Source organism: Cardiocondyla obscurior, linkage group LG07 (genome assembly GCF_019399895.1).
Source record: "Cardiocondyla obscurior isolate alpha-2009 linkage group LG07, Cobs3.1, whole genome shotgun sequence".
Taxonomy (NCBI): domain Eukaryota; kingdom Metazoa; phylum Arthropoda; class Insecta; order Hymenoptera; family Formicidae; genus Cardiocondyla; species Cardiocondyla obscurior.
Window position 1 is genome coordinate 5,646,236 of NC_091870.1, and position 24,862 is coordinate 5,671,097.

The window sequence follows — 24,862 nt, forward strand, 5'->3', positions numbered from 1 at the left end:
ATTATATAATTTTAGATGGTTAGATTGGATTAAAGCATGCGATCGGATGGACTTGATGGTATTTGGTCCAGAATATGCTAATCTGTTCTATCGGCTGTGTCATTTACACTTTCGTGTAGAAATGTTTCGAAATATAGAGGGAAAAATTTATCTTAGTAAAGAAGCTGTTCCATCAATATTTTTGAAGCCATTGCAAACAGGAAAGTAAGTAATATTTATAAATACGTTTTATACTTTAACTCTTTTACAGAGTGTTTAATATAAGATATAAGGTATCACTCTTAACAACAATGGGTAGGCAGTTATTTTGCAAAATTTATACATCTTGCCGAGTAATGTTGGAAAATGCAAAAATTAAAATACCACCATCAAACACCATGTATATTAATATGCAATTGCCACATAAATAATTCTCATATATGTTTATAGAGTTTAAGATTATATTTAATAATTAAGAACAAATTTTAAAACGTTTTCTTTTTCGTAGTAATACATCTTTGACGTTGTTCCAACCAATTTCCTTTGTAAATATTTTTCTGAAACCTCAGTCCAGAAACAAGTAAGTTTACAAGTTTTTCTTTATTTTTCTTATTGATTTTTTTATCCAGCAAGAATTAAGAGTTATTAAATAAAGTTAAATTTATTTTTAGAAACTTATCAACAGATTTATCGTCCGAAGTGAAAATGCAGTCTATAAAATCTGAAGAAAGGTAATCTTTTATTCAACTATAAAGCTATAGCGTAATATAATGATGATATTAATTATTTTAATAAATTGCATATACAAATACGATAAATACTTTATTGCATAATATTGTGTTTCTTTTTTTTTTGCTGATTATTAAAAAAATTAAATTACTTGATATAGAGATACAGCTTCACTTTTACCAGTGCAAGCACTTTTTCTGAAAGAATCTATTAAGTAAGTATATGAAAATAGGTAATGTATTAATATCAATTTTATTTTTAATTAATAAACTTAAACTTAAATTTATGTAACACAAGTTTTAATTTTTTTTTAGAAATTTATCACCAGCTCAAACAATGTTATTAGGAATAAAGACAGATAATGATAATAAGTAAGTAATGTATCAACTGTTTGCAACTATTTGTTTTCACACAATTATTTAATAAAATTGTTGTTTATTTCTGTTTTACATTTTAATGTAAATAAAGTTATCCTTATTTCATAATATTTCAAGAAAAGTAAAAGAAAAATAAAATGTGTTTTATAATAGGAGTACTTCAGATGTACAATGCATCGAAGAAACTTATATGGATACATTGACACCATCGACATCATCGCGAATATTTCTGAAACAAGATTGTAATAATACGTAAGCTATGATTAAAAAAAATTAATTTATATACTTATTAATTTACATTTTTTAACAAAAAAAAAATTTTTTTGTCAACAGTGATGTCATAGATTTAACATCTATGGATTTTCCAATCCCGTCAACCCCAACAATACCGTCAAAAACAATTTCGGTTTGTGCAACTCAAAACGGCGATAGGTGAATATATTTGAATTAATATTATCTGATGTAATAAAAATGTCGCACATTTTTATTTAACAATTTAGACCTTTTGTAAATTATTTTACCAAACTATACAAAATTTCAATAATAACATAATGATACTGAAGATTCACTTTGTTAAATATTGTAGAACACCAAAAAGAAGATATTGGAATATTTCGACGCAAACTCCGGAAGCATGGATATACGTGGACTCTTTTTTCCAAGAAAAAAGACAAATGGAAAAATCTGAGATTCGTGCCGATAGTTTGGTCGTGAAGCGGAGGAAAACATTTCATGCGGACAAGGAACGTGATCACATAAACCTAGACGAATTTAAAACGGCGTGTGTAAACCTGCTACCGCACAATTCCGCTCTATTAGTCTCGGCATGTATCAATGCTTGTGAGAAGTCTAAAACTAAAAAGAGTTTTGAGGATAAGCAATTTGCGCTCGAGTTGTTTTTTATGGCATCGGATGCATACAGATCTTACCGACCATTGTGTTTATTGCCGACTGTGCGTCAATTATGGAGACACATCCGCAATTGGGATATGCCGCCTGGCTTGAACGATAACGTGTTTAACGCATTGCGTTTGAAGATAAAGTCGCTAACGTCACAAGAGAGATATTGTTCTCTATGCGTAAATGAAATGCGTCTAAAACCACATCTCTTCTACAATTTGTCACGCGACAGAATTATTGGTTTCCACAACACTGGGACTGAAAAGCGGCGTACGTTAACGAGAAAGGTCATTGTGATAATGGCATGTAGCTTGATTGGAGATTGGAAACAGCCTATCGCCTACTACTTTCATGGCGGCACATGTCGCACCGATATTTTAAAGGATCTAATATTTCAAGCAATAATCAAATTGAAGAGCATCGGTGCAACCGTATACGCTTTAACTACTAGTACATCACCAACGTTTCTTCGATTATCGCAACTGTTGGAAATCTCCGTGGAATGTCCGTCATTTCTCATAAATGACGTAAAAGTGTTGTATATTTTTGACGTTACACGGCTAATGAGAGTGACTAGAAACGTATTTAAAACTCACGAACTTTACTTTCGCGAGAAGAGAGCCTCGTGGATGGACATCGAGCTCTTTTTTAGACGCGACAGTCAGATGCGACTACCGCTAGCTCCCAAGTTATCTGTGGGGCATCTCGAGCCAAATAAATGTCAAAAAGTTGATACGAAATATGCGATTCAAGTATTTAGTAGCAGTATAGCTGCAGGTCTTAGCACGCATATCGCATCAGGCGAGTTACCAATGGAAACGGTCGGAACGATGGAGTTTATACATCACTTTGATCAATTGTTTGATATCCTCAACTCTTCCACGTCGAAATCTAATACTAAAAATTTTGGACAAGCTTTTACGGGTAATCTACAAGAAATGAATTTTTTACAGCAGACACTTGATTTTTTCAAGTCAATCAAGATAGTGGACAGGAATGGGGTATGCGTCAAGTCGATTAAGTGCTTCGATCGTTGGCAGATGACGATCAATGCGATTATTCAATTGTGGAATGTATTAAAAGAGCACCAGGTTCTTTTTCTCTGCACGAAAAAATTAAATCACGAGGCCATTGAACGTATTTTTCGTTCTATTAGACGGCAGAGTGGAAATCGCGTCAAGCCCACGCCCATTTTATTTACTCGCGCGTTCAAGAATCTCGTCAGCAAACACTTGCTCGAGCATTCGAGCGGAGGTGATTCAGCTGTAAATGGACGAAAAATGCTCAAGCGAATAGCGTCCAAGTCCTTCTCGGTTTCCACCCTAGCCGAGGTTTCACACAGAGCTCAAGTAGTTTTGAACGTTCCTGCGACGAATTATCGCAACATTGATTTACGATTACCTGAGAAAAGCGCGTTTAAGCGCGTATGCGAGTTTCTTCTCAACGAATGTTTAAGAGTGCACGTCAATTGCGACGTGTGTATCGCTTACGCTGCCAAGGAAAACAACTCGTCTAATAAAGACGCATCCAACTCTTTTAATCTTTACATTTCCAGTCTGGAAGGCACATTTATGCGTAATTTTGAAAAACTTTCTATCGAAGAGAACCTCGGCGCACAGATGTTACAGCTGGCGCAGGAAACTAACTACAAACCGCCTTGTTCGGACTTTCCAGTTGCTTTCTTAGTTAAATTATTTTTACGTATGCGAATATATTTTACATTACTACGACATAACAAGATCTGCAAAGAACCACGCAGTTCCTTTAACGTAGTGGAGTTGTGAAGAATTTTATTCCGGGCAGATTTATTGTTGGCGTTAATTATCATTTTATTAAATAGTATTACGTTCTTCATAGTATTAATTTAATATACTATAGCGTTTTAAAAGAAAGAAGTTAATGCGGGATTTTGGGTTAAATTACACGAATTATCTAGAGTTTTATTATTTTTATTAAGATTTGATAAAAGCGTTTTATAACAAGTGAGGAAGTTGACATTAAATGTTAATTTTTACTTGGCTACTTGCCAAGTAACTAAATGTAGTCAATCTACATGATTTCTCAGTTGCTATTTCATATTTGATAAGTTATTTGAAATGCTTAATACGAAATTAATCGTATGATTTATAGATTATTATTAATTATTTGCAATTCTTTTAATTTCTTTCTTTTTTGATTCTTCGTTGAACAAGTTATATATATATATATATATATATATATATATATATATATATATATATATATATATATTTTGTTAATCTCAAGTTTATTCGTCCGTCGTTAGAAATACAAATATTTTTTATTACCAAATTAGATAACATTTTATGTTATCTTTTTCGTTCGACTGATGGCGTTGGAATTGCTTTAACGACAATAGTTGATGTGATACGTAGCGACGACCTTTTTCCGTCACAAGAGAATTAAGGGTTAAATATCTGTAATGTATATATAAGAAACGTCCAATGTTACAAGTAGGTCAAGCTATGACGTGCAACGGCAATCGATATAATCTAAATACGATGAGTATACTCGCGCGAGGGGTGAAGTAATCCTACGGAATAAACGTGCTTCGTTAAATACGGAAGCAGATTGAATCGTGTCTGCCAGTGGTACCCATGTCGAGGGTGAATCATAATTAATGTCAAAAATTACATTTTTACGTGCGTGCCTGTTATCTGCTTGTAACTTTTTTTCACGATGTAACGTTTATTTTTTATTTCGCTTCTGGGACATGGAATATATATATAAATATTTTAAAAGGAATTAAATTCGTAAATGAAAGAAAAAAAGAAAAAAAGTTTGAATATAATAGAAATAAAAATATACGAATATAATTTCTTTATAACATTTTGATTAACAAAATTAGAAAAAGGAAAAGAACTGGGTTGCATGATTTTTTTCAAGCTCAACGTTGTTTTATAAAGTTTAAACAATTAATAAAAAATTATTTTGAAACGTTGGTAAAAGTTTTTAGATCACAGCACGTGATAAATTTGTGATTTTGTCAACTCTTTTTATTTCTGGAAAAAAAAAAAAAAAAAAGTTATTTGTTAAAGACTCGCTCAGGATTATAAGAGGTTCTTGTTAAGATCCCGTCGCCAGGGTTCCGCGGCCTTTTCGCAGATTTAATTACAAGCCACGAGGCTTGTACGTACGCTTGGCTAGGATTGCAAGTATTGGAGAAACGCCGGTTATTGAGAAACTCTGCGTCGAGGCAGGTGAGGAAATCGATCCGATACTCTCCTACGGTACACGTGATCCACACGCGCGCGCGTATTCGCGCGGACTCCTAGCGGCGGGTTACCTAGGACACCGCGTACATACGAAGAGGGCAGCGTCGCGGGCCGACACTTCCGGCGCAGTCGTGTCCTCGGCGACAGGGGTCATGTACGTCGACGTCCCGAGACCCGAGGAGCGCCGAGCGACGAGAGTTTCCCCGAGTGCGCCGATCGAAAGCCACAGACGAGTCGAGAAACGATGTGACGTCGAGGACATGTCTAGGAGAAGCGCGGAACGTCGTGAGATGTGCGTTGAAATTTTCTTTTTTTTTCCTTTTTGCGACCAGCCGAACGATTCGCGCCGGAAAAGAGCCGCGCGCTCCTTTCCTTCTTCCCCGTTTCCCCGCGACGTGCATCGCGCGCGAGAAAATCGACGATACTCGATGAAAGAAACAATTGTTACTATTGTTATTAACGTTATTTATCGGGCGTAATAAAATTCAGTTGAAAATTCCAAGTGCGTTCGACGCGGTCGCAAGAATATCAAGATCGATAAGGCCGCGAGGGAAATGGGGGAGGAAGGCTCGAGAGGGAGAGTGCCACGTTTCGAATCTGGCTGCGAGATAAACGCGCGGCCCCTTGACGCGGGATGAATCATCGACGCGCCCTTATACTTTGATACTTGTGCGCTGGGCGCGCGTTTTCTTCGTGTCTTGGCATAGAAGTAAGATTTTACTCGCGTTCTTGCGCGCGCGAGAGGGAAGAAGAAAGAGAGAGAGAGAGAGAGAGAGAGAGACGGCTTTCTCCCGGTCGTGTGCATCGGTAATGGCGCCGCGAGACCTTGCCGCAGCCTTGCGTTTTCGCCCTGAGGCTGAGTGCTATTTAAATACGCACGCCGTGTCGCGCAGGTGTGAAAGGGGGGAAGGAGATCACTCGCGACTCCTCTCTCTTTCTCTCTCCCTGCGGCGTCGATAATCTTGTCCCGCGGGGATTATCGAGCGCCGCTATTACCGGAATAAATTGCACCCAAGGCGCGTGCTCGAGGTTCAAAAACCGATTTTCCTTCCTCGCGAGCGAGAAATTCTGGATCACCTTGGTAACCTGTAAGTTCAGGAACTGTTCCGTCTTCTTCAAGGCTCCTACGTTGGAGTCAACGCTCTTCCCTTCTCTTCCGCTCCGCGATTTTTTTCAATAGCTCAAACGAGACGCGAAAGATCACAAAGAGAAATGGCTCGGACAAGTTCTTTTATTTAATCTCGGTTCTTCAAGGTTTTTCGACCCTTCACTGTACTTTTGTATACCCTCGAGAATAAATCAAAGGATTAAATGATGGACGTTTATTTTTATTAATTCAGATTAGGCCTGTATTTTTTCAATTTTAAAAAGAAAAAAAAAACAGAATTAAAATTAATTTAAGTTGGTATCAGAATGGTAAGCATGTATGTACATCGAAGAGCACAAATGGCGTTTTCTGCGGCGACAGCGGCTAGCGTACGTAAACCTAGGCGGCCAAGAGAGGAAATCGAGAGAACGGGGGAAATCAGTCATCGGCAAACCGGCCGGCGCGGTATATTCACATGCGGGGAACAAGTGAAACTCGACGCACACAACGCTAAATTCATGTTCGCTAGCTGCCGTCGCTATATCTGCCTTTCAGCGTACGTAAGCGTGGCGCGTTGACCAAGCTGCGAGTAAACTTGAAGACGTCTTTCATCTTCGAGCTTCGATTGTTTGAAGCTCGAAGCAAAGTGCTACTCTTTTTTTTTTTTTCCATATTTTCTCTCTGCCTCTGTCTCGACGTGTACATACAAGTCCCGCTTCTAACGTGTACGTTTTGCAGGTCAGAGTGAGCGATATCGGCCGAGCTATCAGAAGAAACGCAGTGGCGACCCATCACCCCCGTGATTTGGCATGCTCCCACGTTGTCCTCCGGACTAAGCTTCCTGGTACGTGAATCAGGATCGCCAGAACCATCGAGCTGCTCGGTGGCCTCGGTGGCGAGGATGAGCGCCAAGATATCGGCGGCCGGCTGCGACAGCGCGGCACAGTCAACGACGAGCCACCGTGCCGCGAGATCGTCGCCCGTCAAGAGACCGCTGTCGCCGGGTAAGTGACACAAACGACACGTTGACAATGACGAGCATCGTGCTCGCTCATAAATCTTCACCATTTTAACCCGGTAAAATTAGATTACTTGCAGAAAGATCCAGGTGCATCGTAGACTCGACGCTTTAGAAAACCGACCATGAGTTTGTTGAGTTGGAAAGTGCTGGTCCAATTGTTTTTTCTTCAACGGTTAAAAATATTCAGAGCTTAGGGTGTCATTTTGTTAACGAATACTTATTGTTAGTCTGATAAACGTGATTAAAACTCGAATTCGTATAGATGAGACTTTCTTCTTTCGACGCTTAAATGAGAAATTCAACTTGTGATGTGTGAGGAATTATGGCTAGTACGTAAAATATGTTTCTCACAAAATGATGCAAATTAAATTATGGTTTCTTTTTCGGTTGGTTATTAATTATTATAGGTTTTAAATTATCAAGTTTATCTTGTTTTTTTAAGTTTTACCAACCTTTAATAGTTACCGTTTAAAAAGTGACTCTATAGCCAATGTTAGCAATTATTTTTTCATAAAGAAAGGCTCCATTCTAAAAGAATGAGGCCAAGGTATTTCGTAAGTATTGGTTTTTCTTTGCAATTGATTGTCAATCGTGTATGACTCAGAACTGCAATCTGGGGTCACTGATGAGTTTCATATCGACAGTTTGACATTTACCGGCAACGTATCTGCAAAATGTATGTATAAATGATAAAAAACGAAAAATAAGATTACGATGAAAAAATAGAATAAAATTGAAATAAACAGAAGAATAGAATTGGCATTTAATGTACAATGTTACGTATTGCATTAACTGTATATTTAAACTAATGATTAGGTAAAGTTTGAAAAATCTATTCTTTTATAAAAAAAAAAAAAAAAATAATAATTTATATAATACAAAAAATGATGGAGGACATATAACTTTAAATTAATATTTCTTAGTTTTCTCAACATAATTATGCATGAAAAAAGCAAAGGGTAGACGTATCATACTTATACATATGTACTTAGAAATGTAAATTTGGCATTTGCTTGTTCATGCAAAAATATAGATTGCACAACAGTGCAAGAATATCAACGTTGTAAAAACAAAAAAAAAAAAAAAAAAAGTGCTATCACTGTTAATTGTAAGCAATGCCGCATAAGATTTTGCAATCCACATACTGGAGCAATGAAACATACACGATGACACCCGGTGATGACGCACCGTCGTCCACGTCAGGAGATTGCATGCAGTCAGTCAACTTAAACAAACGATACATATATATGTATATATATATATACATGCTTACCTTTACTCTTTTTTTTTTCTTTTTTATTTTGCAGAGGCCACTGGCATTACAGAGAGATCGCCGAAGCGTGCAGCCGTTTCGAAGCTGAAATCGTCCTCGAACGGAACTTCCGGCCGATCGTCACTTGAAGAAGTTAGTGAAATGCCAGTCTTAACTAGAGTTTGCTCCCCTGCGACGTTACCAAGGCTCAAAAGATTCCGATTTCGACCCATCGATGGTAAGTCCACGTTTCTTATTAATTTAAATCTAGGCCAGTTTAATAACTTTTAATTTTTTTATTTTATTTTAATGTCCCGTTTTGGATCAAATGTCGAAAATTTTAAGTTTTTTTTTACATCTTTCATATTGATTTCTAAAAAATACACCTTTAAAAAAAAAAAAAATTTAATTATAATTTTATTAGAAAATGAAGATAGTTAAGAAGTTGTAGTTTAAATTACTATATGTATAGAAAATTTTGGTGAATTTTGAATTTGCAAAAGCTTTATTATTGCCATTTATTACAAGTTATAGTTTTTAAAAGTATAACATATGTACGCATATGCATATAAACGACTCTTGAGAATTCTTTTTTAATATTGGGAAGACCGCTTTAAAAATCGTTTATTAATCATCAGACTGTTGATCGTAATAATTTATATGTCAATAACATCCAATTAAAATTTAGTTTGTATTAAGAAACTGAATTAAATTAAAGAACCAAATAACAAATTGAAAGAAAGACACTTTCTTTTTTAAGAATTGCGTATCACTTGGTTAATAATATCGATAATTGCGTGACATATTATACGTATAGCGAGTATTATCTTATACATCGTACTTGAACGAATCGTATTTTATCAGGCTGATTTCGTGACGTTTACCGATACAGGATGTAAGTATGTACAAAGACGTCTTATCAGCAACGGCAGCGAGCGGGCGGGCGGGTGTTACGTGTTACGATACAGCTACCGTATCCGAGCTCGTGTAAATCGCTATTATTCTTGACAAATAATAAACTCTTGACGCGATATGCGCTCATGACTTGAGAAAAAGTTGTAAAAATGTGGACGTGTTTAACTTTTACATTCGCCGGCGTAGTTATCGGTTAAATTTAAATCAACGATCAAACCAAACGATTGAACTTTCGCTCGAGCTAACAGAAGCATCTTGTATCTTGACGGAGTAAATTAAAAAATTCAAGATACGTCGAAAGAACCGCGATTGATCAGAGGAAATAAAAATAAACTGAGAAAACGTTATATTATCACCGAAAAAAGCTAGATGCCATAAAATGGTACACCTTAAAACCGTTTTATCGCTTTTTATTGTTTTTATGTCATAAACAATATGGTACCTGTTGAATTAGTGATAAGGTTCGTAACAAGTCTGTTTTTGTCGCGCTATAATAGTTTCATTGAAGAAAAACTGACTCTGTTCCCCAAGGCAATGTCTCGCTTATTTTTTTCGCCTCTGACGTCATGACTCGAGATAACCGATGTGACCATCGGGGCGATTCCTAATTAGCGTTATTCATCGCCGAATATATACGCTTTTTTGAAATCATTATTCTTTGAATTCTCGACGGAATTATCCGTTCTTCATATCAGTATCTTTATATCTTTGAAAGTCTATCTTTCTTGTCTGTAGATCTTTGGATCTAAGCGGACGTTATTTTCCAACCGCGAGAGAAAGAACGTTCGCAATTGTACCAAACTGTTAACGTTCTCGTTTGGTAATTCGATAAAAAAAAAAAAAAAAAAAAAAAAAATGGATAAGACGCGAAACGTCAGCGTTATTCTGAAATATTTGAAAAATTTTACTTTAATGATTTAAATTAAATAATTAGAGATTTATGACCGTGTTCTTATCTCGTCTCCTGTGGGGGAAACGCGCGGTCATTTAAATGTTTGCGAAGAAATAAGAGAAGGAGCAGAATTACGCGTCTGCGATCCGGTGGGTGCATCGATCGCTCAAGACAGTTGAAGAAGTGATAAACTGGAACCTTCCGCGTACGAGGACACCGTGTGTGCGAGTACATATGTTTATCGCTCGTTCGACCCGGCGTATGATGTCAGACTCTATCTTTGGTGTACGGAGTAGATGACCACGCATAAACACGCAGACAGCGAACGTGCTCGCGTACACGACACTTCCTGGGAAGGGATTCTTACCCTTACCTTAGATCTCCAGATTCCTCCATTTCTTACAATTGGACTTTCGAATTCTTAAACCTCTCAATCCTTCGCTTTGTTCTTCTCGGGTTTTCAAACCGCCTGGTTGGCTTAAAACTTGCGCCTTTAATAAGCTGAAAATTATATATCACTTTGGACGTTTGTGTAATTTTTCATCCTTGATAGATTATTATAAGATGAAAAAAAAAAAAATAAAAATAATAATACATTGTATTGTCAGATTTAGAAAGCCAGTCGATATTTCATAATTATGAATTTTCCCAAAATGTCGATCTTCCAGATGAGACTATGTAGATTCCCGAACTTAATTGCGGCGTGACGTCAAATTCTTGAGTTATTGCAACGAGATGAGAAGGCACATTAATAATATTACGATACGAAAATTGCGTCAAGAGTTAATAAAAGCGATTTCGTTGATTATCTAGGGACAATCTTTTTTCTCTTTTTTTTTTTTTTTTTTTTTTTTTTATTTCACACGACAGATTGCGTTGACGTCGCAGAATTGTCGATTAAATTTTCAGAAATGGTTATCATACGAATGTGAACGCGTCAATGCCATCGTAATATTAGCAATCTTATCTCTTTTGGTCAGATTGATGGAGGAGAGCCTCCAAGTGCATCGAGGAATTACAGAGAGAGAGAGAGAGAGAGAGAGAGAGAGAGAGAGAGAGAGAGAGAGACGTTGAACCATTTTCATTTTTTCATTAAAAGGGAAAACGGTCAAGTGGATGATGCAAAAATTAATTTAATAGGCTGCTAGAAAAAAATAAAATTCACCTGAGAAAACAACACGCATGTGTTAATCGTGCTCTCGAGTTTTTTATCAGTTTGTGCACACAATACGCGTTGTCTGGGGTGACAAAATTATCGCGCGTACCGAAATAAAGCGGTTGATTGGCGTCAAAAAGTGCTGCACAATGTTGATTATCCGAAATACGTAATTGACAAATAATTGATTCACATCTATCGATCGAACCAAGAGACCGGACACGGCAAAGAGCCCCGCTTCTTTACCCTACTTGCAATTATTCATGCTACTTGTCCTACAATACTTGTAGATTCTCCGTATTTAAACAGCTTTTTTTTATCTTACTATTTTACTTTGACATATTTTCTACGCTTACGTAATTTTAATAACGGTCGAGAACATTTTTCGGAAAACAATCTTTCAACGTCTAGGGTGAGACGAGTAAAGTATAAAGAGCTTAGGTTTTTCGTATAATTTTTGAATTTGCGATTCTTTCGGATCTAATCGATCTTGACTATGAAGGATATTATCAACTCGTTTGCGTAAGCTCGAGCAGTTGGATCGTCCCTGATCCAACGTAATAAACAATATAAAATAATAACAAATTAATTCTTTCCGGTCTATGGGATAAGTTTTGAATCCTTTTTCTACACGAAACACTCGCGGACGCGCAGGGTCCGCGATCGTGATTGCACGTTGTTATTCAGAAAAGTGTCAAAGTGGAAGAAATGATAATTATTTTTTCGCAAGCGGAAGTTGAAAAACGTTTGATGAAATAGAACGGAAAGTCGCCAAGAGCAAAGAAGTGCTGACGTGATAAAGAATCCGGTGAGACCACTCGATATTAATATTATTCAAGACGCGATTAATATTATCGATCACGTGGAAGCCCCCCTTTACGCTTCGTTGCTATAGTTCTCACGCGCAATCTTGGTGATACTATTAATATTCAAAATACCGAGACTGACATCGATCGAGCATATACGCCAGGAAGACTTTTCTCGGTACGGCAGTGTCGCGTTGTGGCGTGGCGTAATGTGTATCTCGAGACACCGGTCGTATGAACGTACAAGTGTACACAATACATGCGTGTGCACAATACACACGTGAAACGCGTGTGCTCGCGCCGAATGAGTCATCACGCGCGTTGCGCATTGCACGCACGATGGCGCAGAACTTGATTTTTTTCGTTATTACCAATAGTCAATAGCGCATACATATGCTCAGAGTCCGGAGAATCTGAAAATTAAATTTATAAACGGTGCAAGGATCTGGGAAAACATATCGTGTATTTCGAAACACGATCGGACGGTTCGATTAAAATATTTCCAACATCCCGTATGTTATTACGTCTGTTACACGTATGAAATTTCGAGGTGCAATGTAAAAATACAAGTTCAGGAAAAGGGCGATTAAAATTAAAATTTAAGTTTTAGGAAAAATTAAATTTCATGGGTTACATTCTTTAGAAATATATATTGGATGTAAATTATGCAGGGATAAAGCGAGTTTCCTGCATATTTTTGGAATTTTTTAAACATTTATTTATATTTTTACATTTAATATTTCACGAATCATCCAGGGAATTTTCATCAACCTGGGATGAGAAATTTATTTTAAATTTTTCTACAATTAATTTCTCTTTGCGGATCTTGGAGGATATAAATTTATAACGACAAAACTTTGTCGGACGTATATTTTCTATCAAAAGTTCTGAAAAAGATCCTCTTCCAGAAAGGAAGATACAAAGGCCGAAGCAGGGTCATACTTTTAAAAGATAAAATAAGAGAAGAAGAGAGCAAGTATACATAAAGTACTAAATGTTACGTATCATATTTTACGTCATATTCAAAAGAATTTTTTTTCACGTAAAATATTATCAGCGAATCCCGCTACATTACTCTTTCTACAAATTTTGTGCACTTTAAATACCTAATCTTTCTTTTTCGAGGTAAATTATATTTTTTGAAAATACTATTTCTCTTACGGTTGCAAAAAATTTCAGACACGAGATCAACGAAACGGGCACGACTCTTTGGCAAGAGAGATAACAAATTTTTTTTTTTTTTTTTTTTTTCTGGAAAAGAAAAAAAGAATAACTAGTCGCCCTGAAGCGTGCGTTAGGTTCGGTACGAGGGGTTAAATTACGCTCCTGCGCAGAGCTCTGGCGGTGAGCCCCGTCCTCCACCGCGCCGGGAGCAGCGTTACTCCACTCTCCTCGAATGTTCTCCGCTCTCCTCGTCGCTGGCGAAACTCGTCGTCGTCGTCGTCGCCGCGCTTTAGCGGCGTGCCAGACTTTTCTCCTCCTCAGTCTTCGCTCGCCGGCCGTTGGCAGGGGATTCCGCACCGATCGCGCTCCCGCGGCTGTACATCTCCCCGTGTATCGTACACCTCGCGTATTCGCCTCGTTCCCGCAGAGGAGCATGCTGGACCGACGTGAATTTCGCGGGGTCGCGCTATCCTGAGACTCCCCCGCCGGTGACGTCGGCCTCGTCTCCCCACGTTCCTCCTCCCCCTTCGCGTCGACCCGGTCCAAGATCCGCGCACTTTTCGCGAACGGTATCGCGTGTCGGAAGTGCGTAACCCACACGACACGAGCATTCGGATGTAGCACTCCGCGATAACTCTTCCTCGCTCTCGAACCGGTGACAAGATCGGAAAACCCGACTGGGGCATTCGGATTTCTTTCTACCCATTGGGACTGGATTCCTCTCCGCTTCTGGATATGTAGATGCAAGGTGTGTAACATCGGGATTCTCGAGTTGGAGCCTTTCGATTTCCTCCTAGCACCTAGATGAACGTATGTTTTTTTTTTTGATCGGGACGCGTCGTCGTTCTTTGGATTTATATGTATGTATATCGGGGGATCTGCAGTGGAAGTGCGCTCGCATCTTTCGATTTGCGATGCTTCGGATGCGTAAGTCAGGAATTAAAACACTTGGGATGCCTCGGTCATTAGATCGTTCTATTTCTACCTACGTAGGCGTTTAATTGAGCTGTATCCTCGGACACTTTCCACGAGTCTCCTCTATAAACCCTGCTTAAAATTGTGTAACGTAAAATGCTCTTTTAACGCTACATTTCACCGCGGGTGTAAAAAAGAAACGGGAGTTTTTAAGCTGGAAAATTTTTGAAAATTAAACTATTTAATAGAGTTTATCTTTCGCGATTTTTGTGTATAAAATTTTCAATATCTAATTTCGACGAGGGTTTATAATAATAAATGAATTCTATACGAATATGTTTCAGAATTATTCTGTTATTAAAAAAAAAAAAAAAATTTAATTAATTTAATTGCCATTGTTATCTGATTATAATAAATTATTTAATGTGCTCGAAAATGCTGGATAATTGTATAAAACTTCCTTATGTAATTGTATTTTTAATTGTTTGCAAATGTTTTCAACATTTTAATTAATTGCTGTCGAATGTAGATGAGGTACATTGCGATGTAAATAAGTAATCGAAATAGCTCATTATTTTTTCAAGTCCACGTAAATTAAAATTAAACTTTTTTTAAGTGTAGCTTTAAGCAATCGAATCTTTCAAGTGACCATTTACGTTTTTAGTTAGCAAATCGGGATAAGTTTTCTCTTTTAGAAAAATAAATTATATAGATTACTGTCAAATATTGCACCGTGTTAACTTAATTTTAATATTTCGAAGCCATCTGAAATGTTTTTTCTATGCAATGTGTACACGTAATTTTACTGCGCGCTTAGCCGCAATTTAAAATATCCGGATTATGCTGAAACAATGATGATATATGTATACAATATATAAAAGGCTTTGGATTAATTCGGAGAAATTATTCTTTTCAAGTGTATGGGAGAATGCAGGGTGACGTATGATGGCAGGTGTCGGTGATACACCTGTCCGTAAGCAGAATGCTCTGGTCAGATCAGGTTGCGAGTAGTGAGTAGTACCAAACAAATATCCCTTTATCTTTACTTTATCCAACGCTACGATAAATTATTACTTACTTTATTTACGCCGTAACTCGTTCCATGAATATCGCATTAGTTTTCAATGACAGTCTCTTAAAAAAAAAAAAAAAAAAAAAAAAAAAAAAAATGCGAGGTGGACTTTCCTCAACGTAAGCGCGCTCATTAGACTTCGTAATTTGTTTATCGCGGATATCAAAGCTGCGATTAAAATTTATATTTTTGTGATATACAAGTTAGTTGGGAATTAAAATATCGCGATATACACGTGAAGCACGTGAGGCAAAGATAATTTTTACATTAGAATTTGTAATGTAATAAAATCCGTTGACGGTCACCATAAAAAGAAAAGGAATAAAAATGCCGCGGTCTTCCTTCTTTAACAATTTTCCATATGTTGATTTTATGCAAATAAATACGTTCGCCAATGCTTTTTCACGAGTAAACGTATCTTGGGCAACTCTCTCAGTTTGTTTGATAATGCCTCTTTGTATGACCGCGTTCGCGAGAGATATCAATAGGTATTGCGAGGGTATCGGGCCCATCGCTAGTCGTGGGGTCTCACTTGCCGCTCGAAGCGTCGAATTCCACAGCGTTTACTCATACGAAAGAACGAACTCAAAGACTTCTCGGGGCCGGAGAGAAACTTGGATGGCGGAAGAGAAGTGAGAGAGCGGTCGGACGAGAGAGGGAAAGAGTAACCGATAGTTTCCCGTTTAATCGGCCGTTGATTCTAACAGAGTATCGTTTGATTTGGTCCAATTCTATTGACTTTCTACAGTTGAAGCTTATGGAAAAATATTACAATAATAATAATAATAATAATAATAATAATAATAAAATTTACCCCAGCATAAAAAATTAATGTGATAGAAATATGGTTTATATACGTATATAAAAGTCCGACGAGTTTTTAGCGTCTTTGGTATTTGGATAGGTTGAGGGTTGAGAAAACTTAAACTTTTTTCAAACTCGGTAATTTACAATGCGGGGGTTCTTTGCGTGGTCGAGATATTTTTCATGTGTCGAGATGATTTCACCCGGTGTAAAAAAAGATGTCAAAGCAAAACTTTGTAAACTACAAAGTCCAAGGATTTAGGAATTTAAGAGCGACACGCGGGTAAAGAGCACGCGGCGTTATTTATAAAAACAAACAAATCGTATGCTAGCAATCCCGGGTGTATCACGTAATTTCTAAGTTAGTACATCGTCGCTTACAACAGATCTTTCGTAACGCTCGGGACATTGGTAGACATCCAACTGCCAAATTAGAATTGTAACCAACTAAAAGAACAGAATTACGCGAGGATCTAAGAATTTGAAGGCAATTTATCTTTGTAACGGTATTAAAAAATTTAAATTATTTATGCAACTTTTTGAACTCGAAAGGCTCTCTAATTTAAAGACACGTGGACTTTGTATTTATTTGCCATTTTAATTCAATCAACCTCTATCATAGTTTCGAATAATCGTAGTCGAGATAAGATTCTTGACTTTTTTCGAGTAAGAAAAATAGGAAAGGGCATTTTTTTTTAACCTAGTCTACGTCAAAACGTGGAAGCATTAAAAATGTTATTAAATTTTTATAAATTATAATTTAATCTGAGAATATAGAAAAAGGAAACGTAAAAATATTAAAGCAACAAATGTAAAAATAGATGGGGAGAAATTATCCCGAGTGCACAAATATAAAAGTTTTATCGTATCAACTGACGTAAGGAGAAAAGTGAAAAAAGAAAACAACTTACATATTCCAATCATTGATGTTTCAGCGCCGACCGCGGGACCGTGCCACGACGTAGGCACCATCGACGTAAACTCCAACTCCAACAATCACCATCATTGCGAACACAATCGGCACGATCATCGGCCTCAAGACCGAATTCCTTCGTCCTCCTCGATGTCTACCTTACTATGTTGCGAGCCAGTATCGGCTGGCCGGCCTCGGGCCAATCTGAAGCTCGTGCTGAACCGCAGCCTGAGCGAGCCGGGACCGAATCCCTGCGCCTTCCCAGCACCACCGACTCCGTTGCCGATCGCCGTTAGCAATAACAGTAGTAGTAGTAGTAGTAGCAATCCCACCGAACCGCCGGCGATTGTGATTAACGAGGAAACGAACGGCGGCGACGACGACGACGACGACGACGTCCACCGGCGTGGCTTCCACCATCTTCACTACCATCATCATCATCACCATCACCACCATCACCACCACCATCTCCATCACCTTCACCATCATCAGCATCTGTCGGTGACGACGAAGCGCTGCAAACTGGAGACTGCTAGCTTGCCCACCAGCCCTTGCGCCGAGAGCGGTCTTCATCGTCAGCTAGTGCTAAACAAGACCCGCGTCATCACCGCCGACGAACTCGGCCAGCGTCTCGTGCATCTCGAACGACCCTCTGCCGTTCCACCAGTGATTCTGGACTGCAGACCGTTTATATTGTACAACGTCAATCACGTACGCGGTGCCATTAACGTCAACTGTTCGGATCGCTTCAACCGACGTAGACTCCAGCTGGGGAAGGCCACTCTCGCCGATCTCGCGACCGCTCGCGAGAGCAAAGAGCTCCTCAGGAAAAGACAGTTCAAGGAAGTCATAGTGTACGACGATTGTACCGACGACCTGGAACACTTGCCCGCTCAGCATCCGTTGTTTCTGGTACTTGCTGCCCTCGTGGACGACGATCTAGAACCGGCCTTGTTAATCGGTGAGTGCTCTCTTAATTTTTTTTACACCTTCCGACACCGATCGACCGTTTTATTAAGTTTTATTAAGCATTCGCTTTTTCAATACGCAAAATAATTAATCTAGCGATTTTAGCACTGAATCCTTTTATCGAAAAAAAAAAAAAAGACATTTTTTAGAAAAAACTAAATATATTTATCTATAAATTATTTTATATCAATTGCATTATCTGCTTTATCTGAAAACGAAATGCAAAAGAAAACTGAATAGTCAAATTGAGAGATTTGCGATGTATTTTAAAGGATATTATCCGGTGGGAACGGAAAATTTTTCTAGTTATCATCACAACATTTGCTGTAAATTAACTTTACTAGTTACAGATCTATGCTATCAAATATAATATAACTGATAGTGGGAAGATAATGGTATCCGATGATATCAAATGACCCACACATATCAGCAATATGTCTTGGACATAAATTTTTCAAGAAATATTGCGATATTGCGTATTGTTGCTTGAAAATATGCTGCAAATTTTTACAATTTGTATGAATCAATATACAAGATATAAAAGTAAATATTTACGCTTATTTTAAAATTACAATACTCAAATATCTTAGAGTTTTCAAAATCAGAGAAGATTCCAAGAGTATATCGACAATATTGATAAACGTGTGGTCACTCTTTAAAGACGAAATGTATTGTTGCTAATGGTATCTTGCGTTATCAGTTCTATTTCTTTAATAGGGCAATCTTCACGTAAGCGTTAATATCTTCTTTTAGAAAGATACTCTGTGCAAGATTAATACAACAAAGAAATCAGCCAAAATTAATTTGCAAAAAATATATTAGCGCAAGTAATTGAAAAATTCGGATATTTATCGACGTAATAAAATTTTCATCAGCGTGAATAATCCAGCGTGAATAAATTCAAGATAGTTTTTTTTTTTATTAATGACGACCGATTTTTGCCGACTTGTCTTTTAGATATCTTTTTCTTGTGGCGCGATATTTGTTTAAAAAAGTGAAACGACCGCGAAACACGACGTGTTCTCTGTTTGTCGTCTATCCGGTCCTCTACGTGGGAGGAGAGTCTCTGGTTTTCGGAAATAACGATGATGCGAGTGCGATATTTCTGCCGGCCCGCCAATCGCGCCGAAACTTTTACGCTGATCATTCTCCGTTGCCATTTTTACGCCTATTATACGCGATTAATTCTTTGTCTCGTACTTTTTTTTTCTTTTTATATGCTATTATTAAACTATAATCTGTCTTCTTAAAAGTGTATTCTACAACGCTCGCCAATTTCACGTCTCTTTACTATTAATTTGCTTTATAAATCTTGTTTTATTTTGGAGCATTGTTTTAAGTCAAAATGAAGGAAGACGAATGACGAAAAATAGTACTTTTTAAAAAACAAAAAGCAAAGTCATTGGGAAAATTAAATTTACTTTATATCGCTTCTATTTCTATATGAATATTTTCTCTGAATTGGCTTGATATTTCTCAAAGAAAGAAAAAAAAGAAAATTAATCCGATTTATCATTACCTCATTTTAATAACTACTTTTTTTTTTTTCTCTCTCTTTCTATTTCTCTTTTCCCCCACTTTACATTTCCGCTTCACTTCTCTGTCGTCAGCGTAAGCAGTGTTTGGTACAATTTTATTTTAGATGCCACGCGCGACTATCTGACGTAAAAACTTGACGAGAATTTAAGAGCGACACTTTAAGGAAAACAGTTTTTCGCATAATTAACCAATCCGAGCGATTACGTAAATGCAACGTATTGAATTTAAACGAGTCCACTCGTTAAAAGGTGAAATTGTTTGCCTTCGCGGAAAAATTTTTATCCAGTCATTTAAAAGTGAATAATAACATTGAGAAGGTCTGATTTGTCAGACTACGCAAATGCGAGAGTTAGCGAGACTGGGGAGGTGAATCATATTCCCATTCATTTTCCACGTGAGCGTCGAGATAATGGGGGTTGGGAGATATTTCGGAGGGCTCGAGGAGGATAAACGCGGACGAAGAGGTCCGTTCGGGCGGCTGCGACGACGACGACGACGACATCGACATCATAGTCGTATCGTCGGCGCGGACGAAGGCGAAAGGTGGGGATCTATTCATAGGAGTGACTCACGTCGGAGATGACGCCGCGAATAGTCGGACAGATTTTGCGCGCTGCGGATCTGCGCTTTCGCCTCTGTATTTTCACGAAGCCGCGTAGAAGAGATGAATTATTACGGGGCATTACGGGAGATTTGTCAGGAATTTACACGCTAATCGCCGGCGAATTAAATATTAAGCCGCCTGCCCTCGCGCGCGCACGCTCGCTAAATATGGCCACGTGATTTTCAGCCTGCGACGTAACCGCGGGCCTCGCGATAACGATATCGTCAACGCTTCGCGATGATAAAGTTTTTCGAAGCCGATGGAAATAAATAATATAACGTATCAGTCAAAAACGGACGATTCAACGTCTAAGAATCTAAAAGTACAACGAGATTAGACCTGATTTCTCATATTTTTATCTACCTTTTTTAATTCTCGTATCTTAAAAAAAAAAAAAAAAAAAAAAAAAATCGTAACGTAACTTGATATTGTAACTCGTTGGAAGTTTGTGATGCAAAAATATATTACAAAAATTGAAACGATTAAAGATACAGCAAAAAAATACGTATGAAATATACATTTTTATCTTTCCGTTGCTTTCAAACATTTCTTTTTTTTTTTTTTTTTTTTTTTTTTCGTTATTCAGCAATGAACGCGCGAGCGTCACTCGACATCGCGTCTGGTTATTACATAATTAGTAACGATTCGCGGCCGCTTATAAACAACGAGACCCCGAGGCGTCGTGTGGCTCGTTTTGGCGAGGCTAATGCGCGCGTCTGGTCCTCCTTCTGGTCGGTGCCGATCGCATTTTTCTTAGACGACGACGACGACCGACTGCGACGTTGAAAGCATGAGTCACCGTGTATATCGACCCTACGGCATGTTTACGCTAGCTAAGCGCACGAACGGCCATATGTCAAAATCACGATTGCATAACGTATCCCCCTGCGTTGTCGTCGCCGCCGCCGCCGCCGCCGCCGCCGCCGCCGCGGCTTCTCTCTTTCATTTCGATGTGAGTCACTTGCCCGAGTTGACGAGATTTTCCTATCTGCCGCGACCTTAACCCTTTCAGGTGCGCGCGCGCCCGCTCTTCCCGTGCCTCGATCGCAACGGCGCGACTTTCGCTCGGGAAAGAGACTGAAAAACTACCGACTCTAAAGGAACGAAGCGGAACGTTCGTTTATAAAATCGCGCGTGTCATGAGGCATTGTACTCGCCGAACGCGGGCACTTTCTAATACTTTATTATGAGAATTCGATCGTTAGAAGCTATTCGTTTTACTACCCTACAGTAGCGAGATATTCCAATATTTCATTGTACTCTTAAAACTTGCAACAGATATATATATATATATATATATATATATATATATATATATGTATATATATATATATATATATATATATATATATATATATATATATATATATATATATATATATATATATATATATATATATATATATATATATATATATATATATATATATATATATATATATATATATATATATATATATATATATATATATATATATATATATATATATATATATATATATATATATATATATGTATATATATATATATATATATCTATCGTTTATAATACAAGTTGAAACGAAATCGAACGTTATTTTACAGTTATATATATTAAAAAAATTTTTTATTTTATTTTAAAAGCCCGACCTTTAGAGAAACGTACGAATAAACGTTTCATAGTATTTAGAGTCAATAAATGGAGCCGAATTCGGAGCTTAATGAATTAGTCATCGCTCTCTGAAGCCGGGGGAGGGGTTGCTGTATTTTTTCCATTGTGCCGCTTTTTCATCCCCCTTCCGTTTAAGGGTGCGACGAGAAGGTGGTCTAATCGAGGGGGAACGTGCTCAGAACAACGTACAACGCATCTGGATCAGCTGTCGATGACGATTATTACGTATGAGTCATCCGATACACAGCTCGCTTTAAAATGTATCAATGACTAACGCGCGTCCAGCTCACAATCCAGGCTCCCCTTACTCCCTCACCCTTCAGGTCCCTTTGTGCTGTACCGGCGTGATTAAAGTACTGCTAAGATCATAATGAAGAATCTAAAAATACAGAGTGTCCGGTGACTTTCTGAGCCGCGCGTCTCATAGTTACACGTGAAACTCGTTTTCATGGGGTCTACGCAAATATACCTACCTACAGAGATTTTGATATCGACAATACGAGCTAAAGTAAATTTCTTTTCTCAAGTTGAAATAGTTTTTAACGTAGAAAAGATGTCGAGTAAAAAAAAAAAAGAAAAAAAATTTACATCTTTTTTATATCCTTTGTTTTCGAGAAAGTTAAATTTCAACATGCAAAGATTGGTAACGTCGATTTTAAGCTTTTATGATAACTGGCACGACATCACGTGTTGTAGATTAATTAATTTATTTCAGCAACTTTGTCAACGTCGGTGTAAATTTTTTTTTTTTTTTGTATTTCGATTCCACATCTTGATGATTAAAATTTTATTAGCCTCGCGTAAAAAAAGAAAAATTTAGTTGTAAATTTTTCTCGCTTTTCCCATTTTCCATGTTAAATGATCTTATGTTTATTCACAAGTGAGCGGGCGAAATAGAGTTATAGGATTGTGCAAACCAGATTTCTCGGGACATCTGCATCTTCTTTGGAAGATGTAAACGGCGCATTAATAGTTAATGATATACAGCGCTTATAACGCGGCGGCGCTGGTTTATGTTTCACTGATGCGCTGTCTGTTGGTTTATTACGAATTGAAAAATAATATCCTTACAAGCCGCAACGCTGCACACATTTACAAGAATGCAAAAGTTGGCGTCACTTAAATACCATAATTAAATAAAACAATTTAACTTAATTTTATTGCACCGCATTACGTAAGAGAGAACGTTCGCAAGAACTTTCTACCCGAAGTTCAAACATGATCGTGCAATTATAAATTTAAAGAAGGGGGGTCTCGGAGACCTCTTGACCGCACAAATAAATGTTAAACAGTTTTATATGATTATATATATCTTCTTTTTAAGATGCAAGATTCAAAAAGCAAGTGTCAAAAGTCGAAACACTTGAAGCACATGAAAAAAGAAATCAAAAAGACTAAAAGCGAAATGAGTTAAGTAATAAATACGTCGGCTAATGAATCGATGATTCACAGAGAGTGATAAAAGCACGAAAATCTTTAAGCGATAAACAATGAATAAATTGGGCAATCGTTGAGCTTACCTTCTCGAGTATGTCCGCCTATGAGTAATCTGTTTGCTTCCCGCTTAGTTCTCACTGCCGCATTTGCGTTATGAGTTACCAACGATTCATAAATGTATAAGAAACGGAAAGTAATCTCGGATTTAACGTAATGCGATAGATCAAACGATCCGTGAATTTGCAAGTCTAATAATGATTTGCGGGGCTCGCATTTAATTCGAAACCGTTCCGTTTCGTCGAATTTCGCTTCTTACCTTTTGGGACAGACCTACAAATGTGTACCTTAGATCACGACATTGTAATGCAGTACCGCGATTGCCAGGCTGGAAGTGTTAATCATCGGCCATCACATTCAGACATCCGGTCATTGACTCGGATTCCCTCTGAAAATATCGGCTGCAGAAGAGGGAGACGGAGGACCACGGCGAAAAAAAGACGGAAAGAAAGAGAGAGAGAGAGAGAGAGAGAGAGAAAGAAAGGAAAAAAAGAGAAAGAAGTAAGGGTCGCGTGGGGTTATTAGCGCGAGATGAATCAGCGCGGGCACGCGGACAAGACAAAACGAGCGACCGTACGTCCTTCGAACTCGTCGGAATTTCCTTGAGACTGGACGAGAGCGAGCGAGCGAGCGAGCGAGCGAGTTCTGCCGTGCCGTGCTATGGTTTCCTACTACGTTTTACGCAGATGAGTCAGTCAGTCGGCATGATTCCGCTGGTTATTCGTGGCAGGGAGCGGAGACAGCGTGTAGCGTTCCCCGCGTTTTACGTCCATCAGCCCAAAATAAGGCCCGCGGCCGAATCCACGCGTGATCCTTGGACACCATCTCTGCCAAGTTGGGGTTCACCCTCGAACGCGTCCCTTCTCCTCTCTCGCGACCCGTCACGATTTTACGCCTACAGCGGCATCGCCATTAGTCAAATTGCCCGTGAAATCGTGGAAAAATTATTGATCGCGTCTCGAGCAGGCGGTCGGATCTGATTGCGAGCTACGATCTGCGTTCTCGACTTGCCTGCAATTTATTTAGACTCTTTGTTTGCCCCTATATACGTCCATAAAAGGACGAGATGGTCGATTAGGGTATTAATGACAATATCGTCCGTATACCGCGTGAATGAGGATTTATTTCGATTTTATTGTCGTAATGCTTATAATTGGTGATTAGATGACGTCAGTCTCTTTGCGGCAGTTAAAGTTATCAAAAGTAGTACTTTCCGAATTCGGACGACTAATTGCAAACACGTACGCTTAGTCATAGTAATGATCGGTAGGTCTTGACGTTAGTTCGATGCGCCAAACACTATATACACTTGCGTCATTCTTTGAAAATTCATGGAAAAGTACATCGTGTAAATCTGGAATTTATCGATAACGAGAAAAAAAAAAAAAAA

At 38.0% G+C, this 24,862-nt stretch overlaps 1 protein-coding gene across 3 annotated transcripts in view; it reads left to right on the forward strand.

Annotated features, from left to right (window-relative positions):
- Positions 1 to 5,190: 5,190 nt before the first annotated feature.
- The window catches only part of LOC139104430 (dual specificity protein phosphatase 10), a 33,864-nt gene continuing 14,192 nt past the window's right edge, over positions 5,191 to 24,862 (forward strand). The window contains exons 1-4 of one of the 3 annotated variants that reach the window (XM_070659902.1): positions 5,191 to 5,510; positions 7,044 to 7,309; positions 8,634 to 8,816; positions 17,238 to 18,176. In XM_070659902.1, the coding sequence (XP_070516003.1) occupies positions 7,207 to 7,309; positions 8,634 to 8,816; positions 17,238 to 18,176 (1,225 nt within the window). In that variant the 5' untranslated portion in view covers positions 5,191 to 5,510; positions 7,044 to 7,206. Of the gene's footprint in view, positions 5,511 to 7,043; positions 7,310 to 8,633; positions 8,817 to 13,783; positions 14,260 to 14,812; positions 15,437 to 17,237; positions 18,177 to 24,862 lie in introns of those variants that run through there. The other 2 variants (XM_070659904.1, XM_070659903.1) reach the window with 2 other exon arrangements.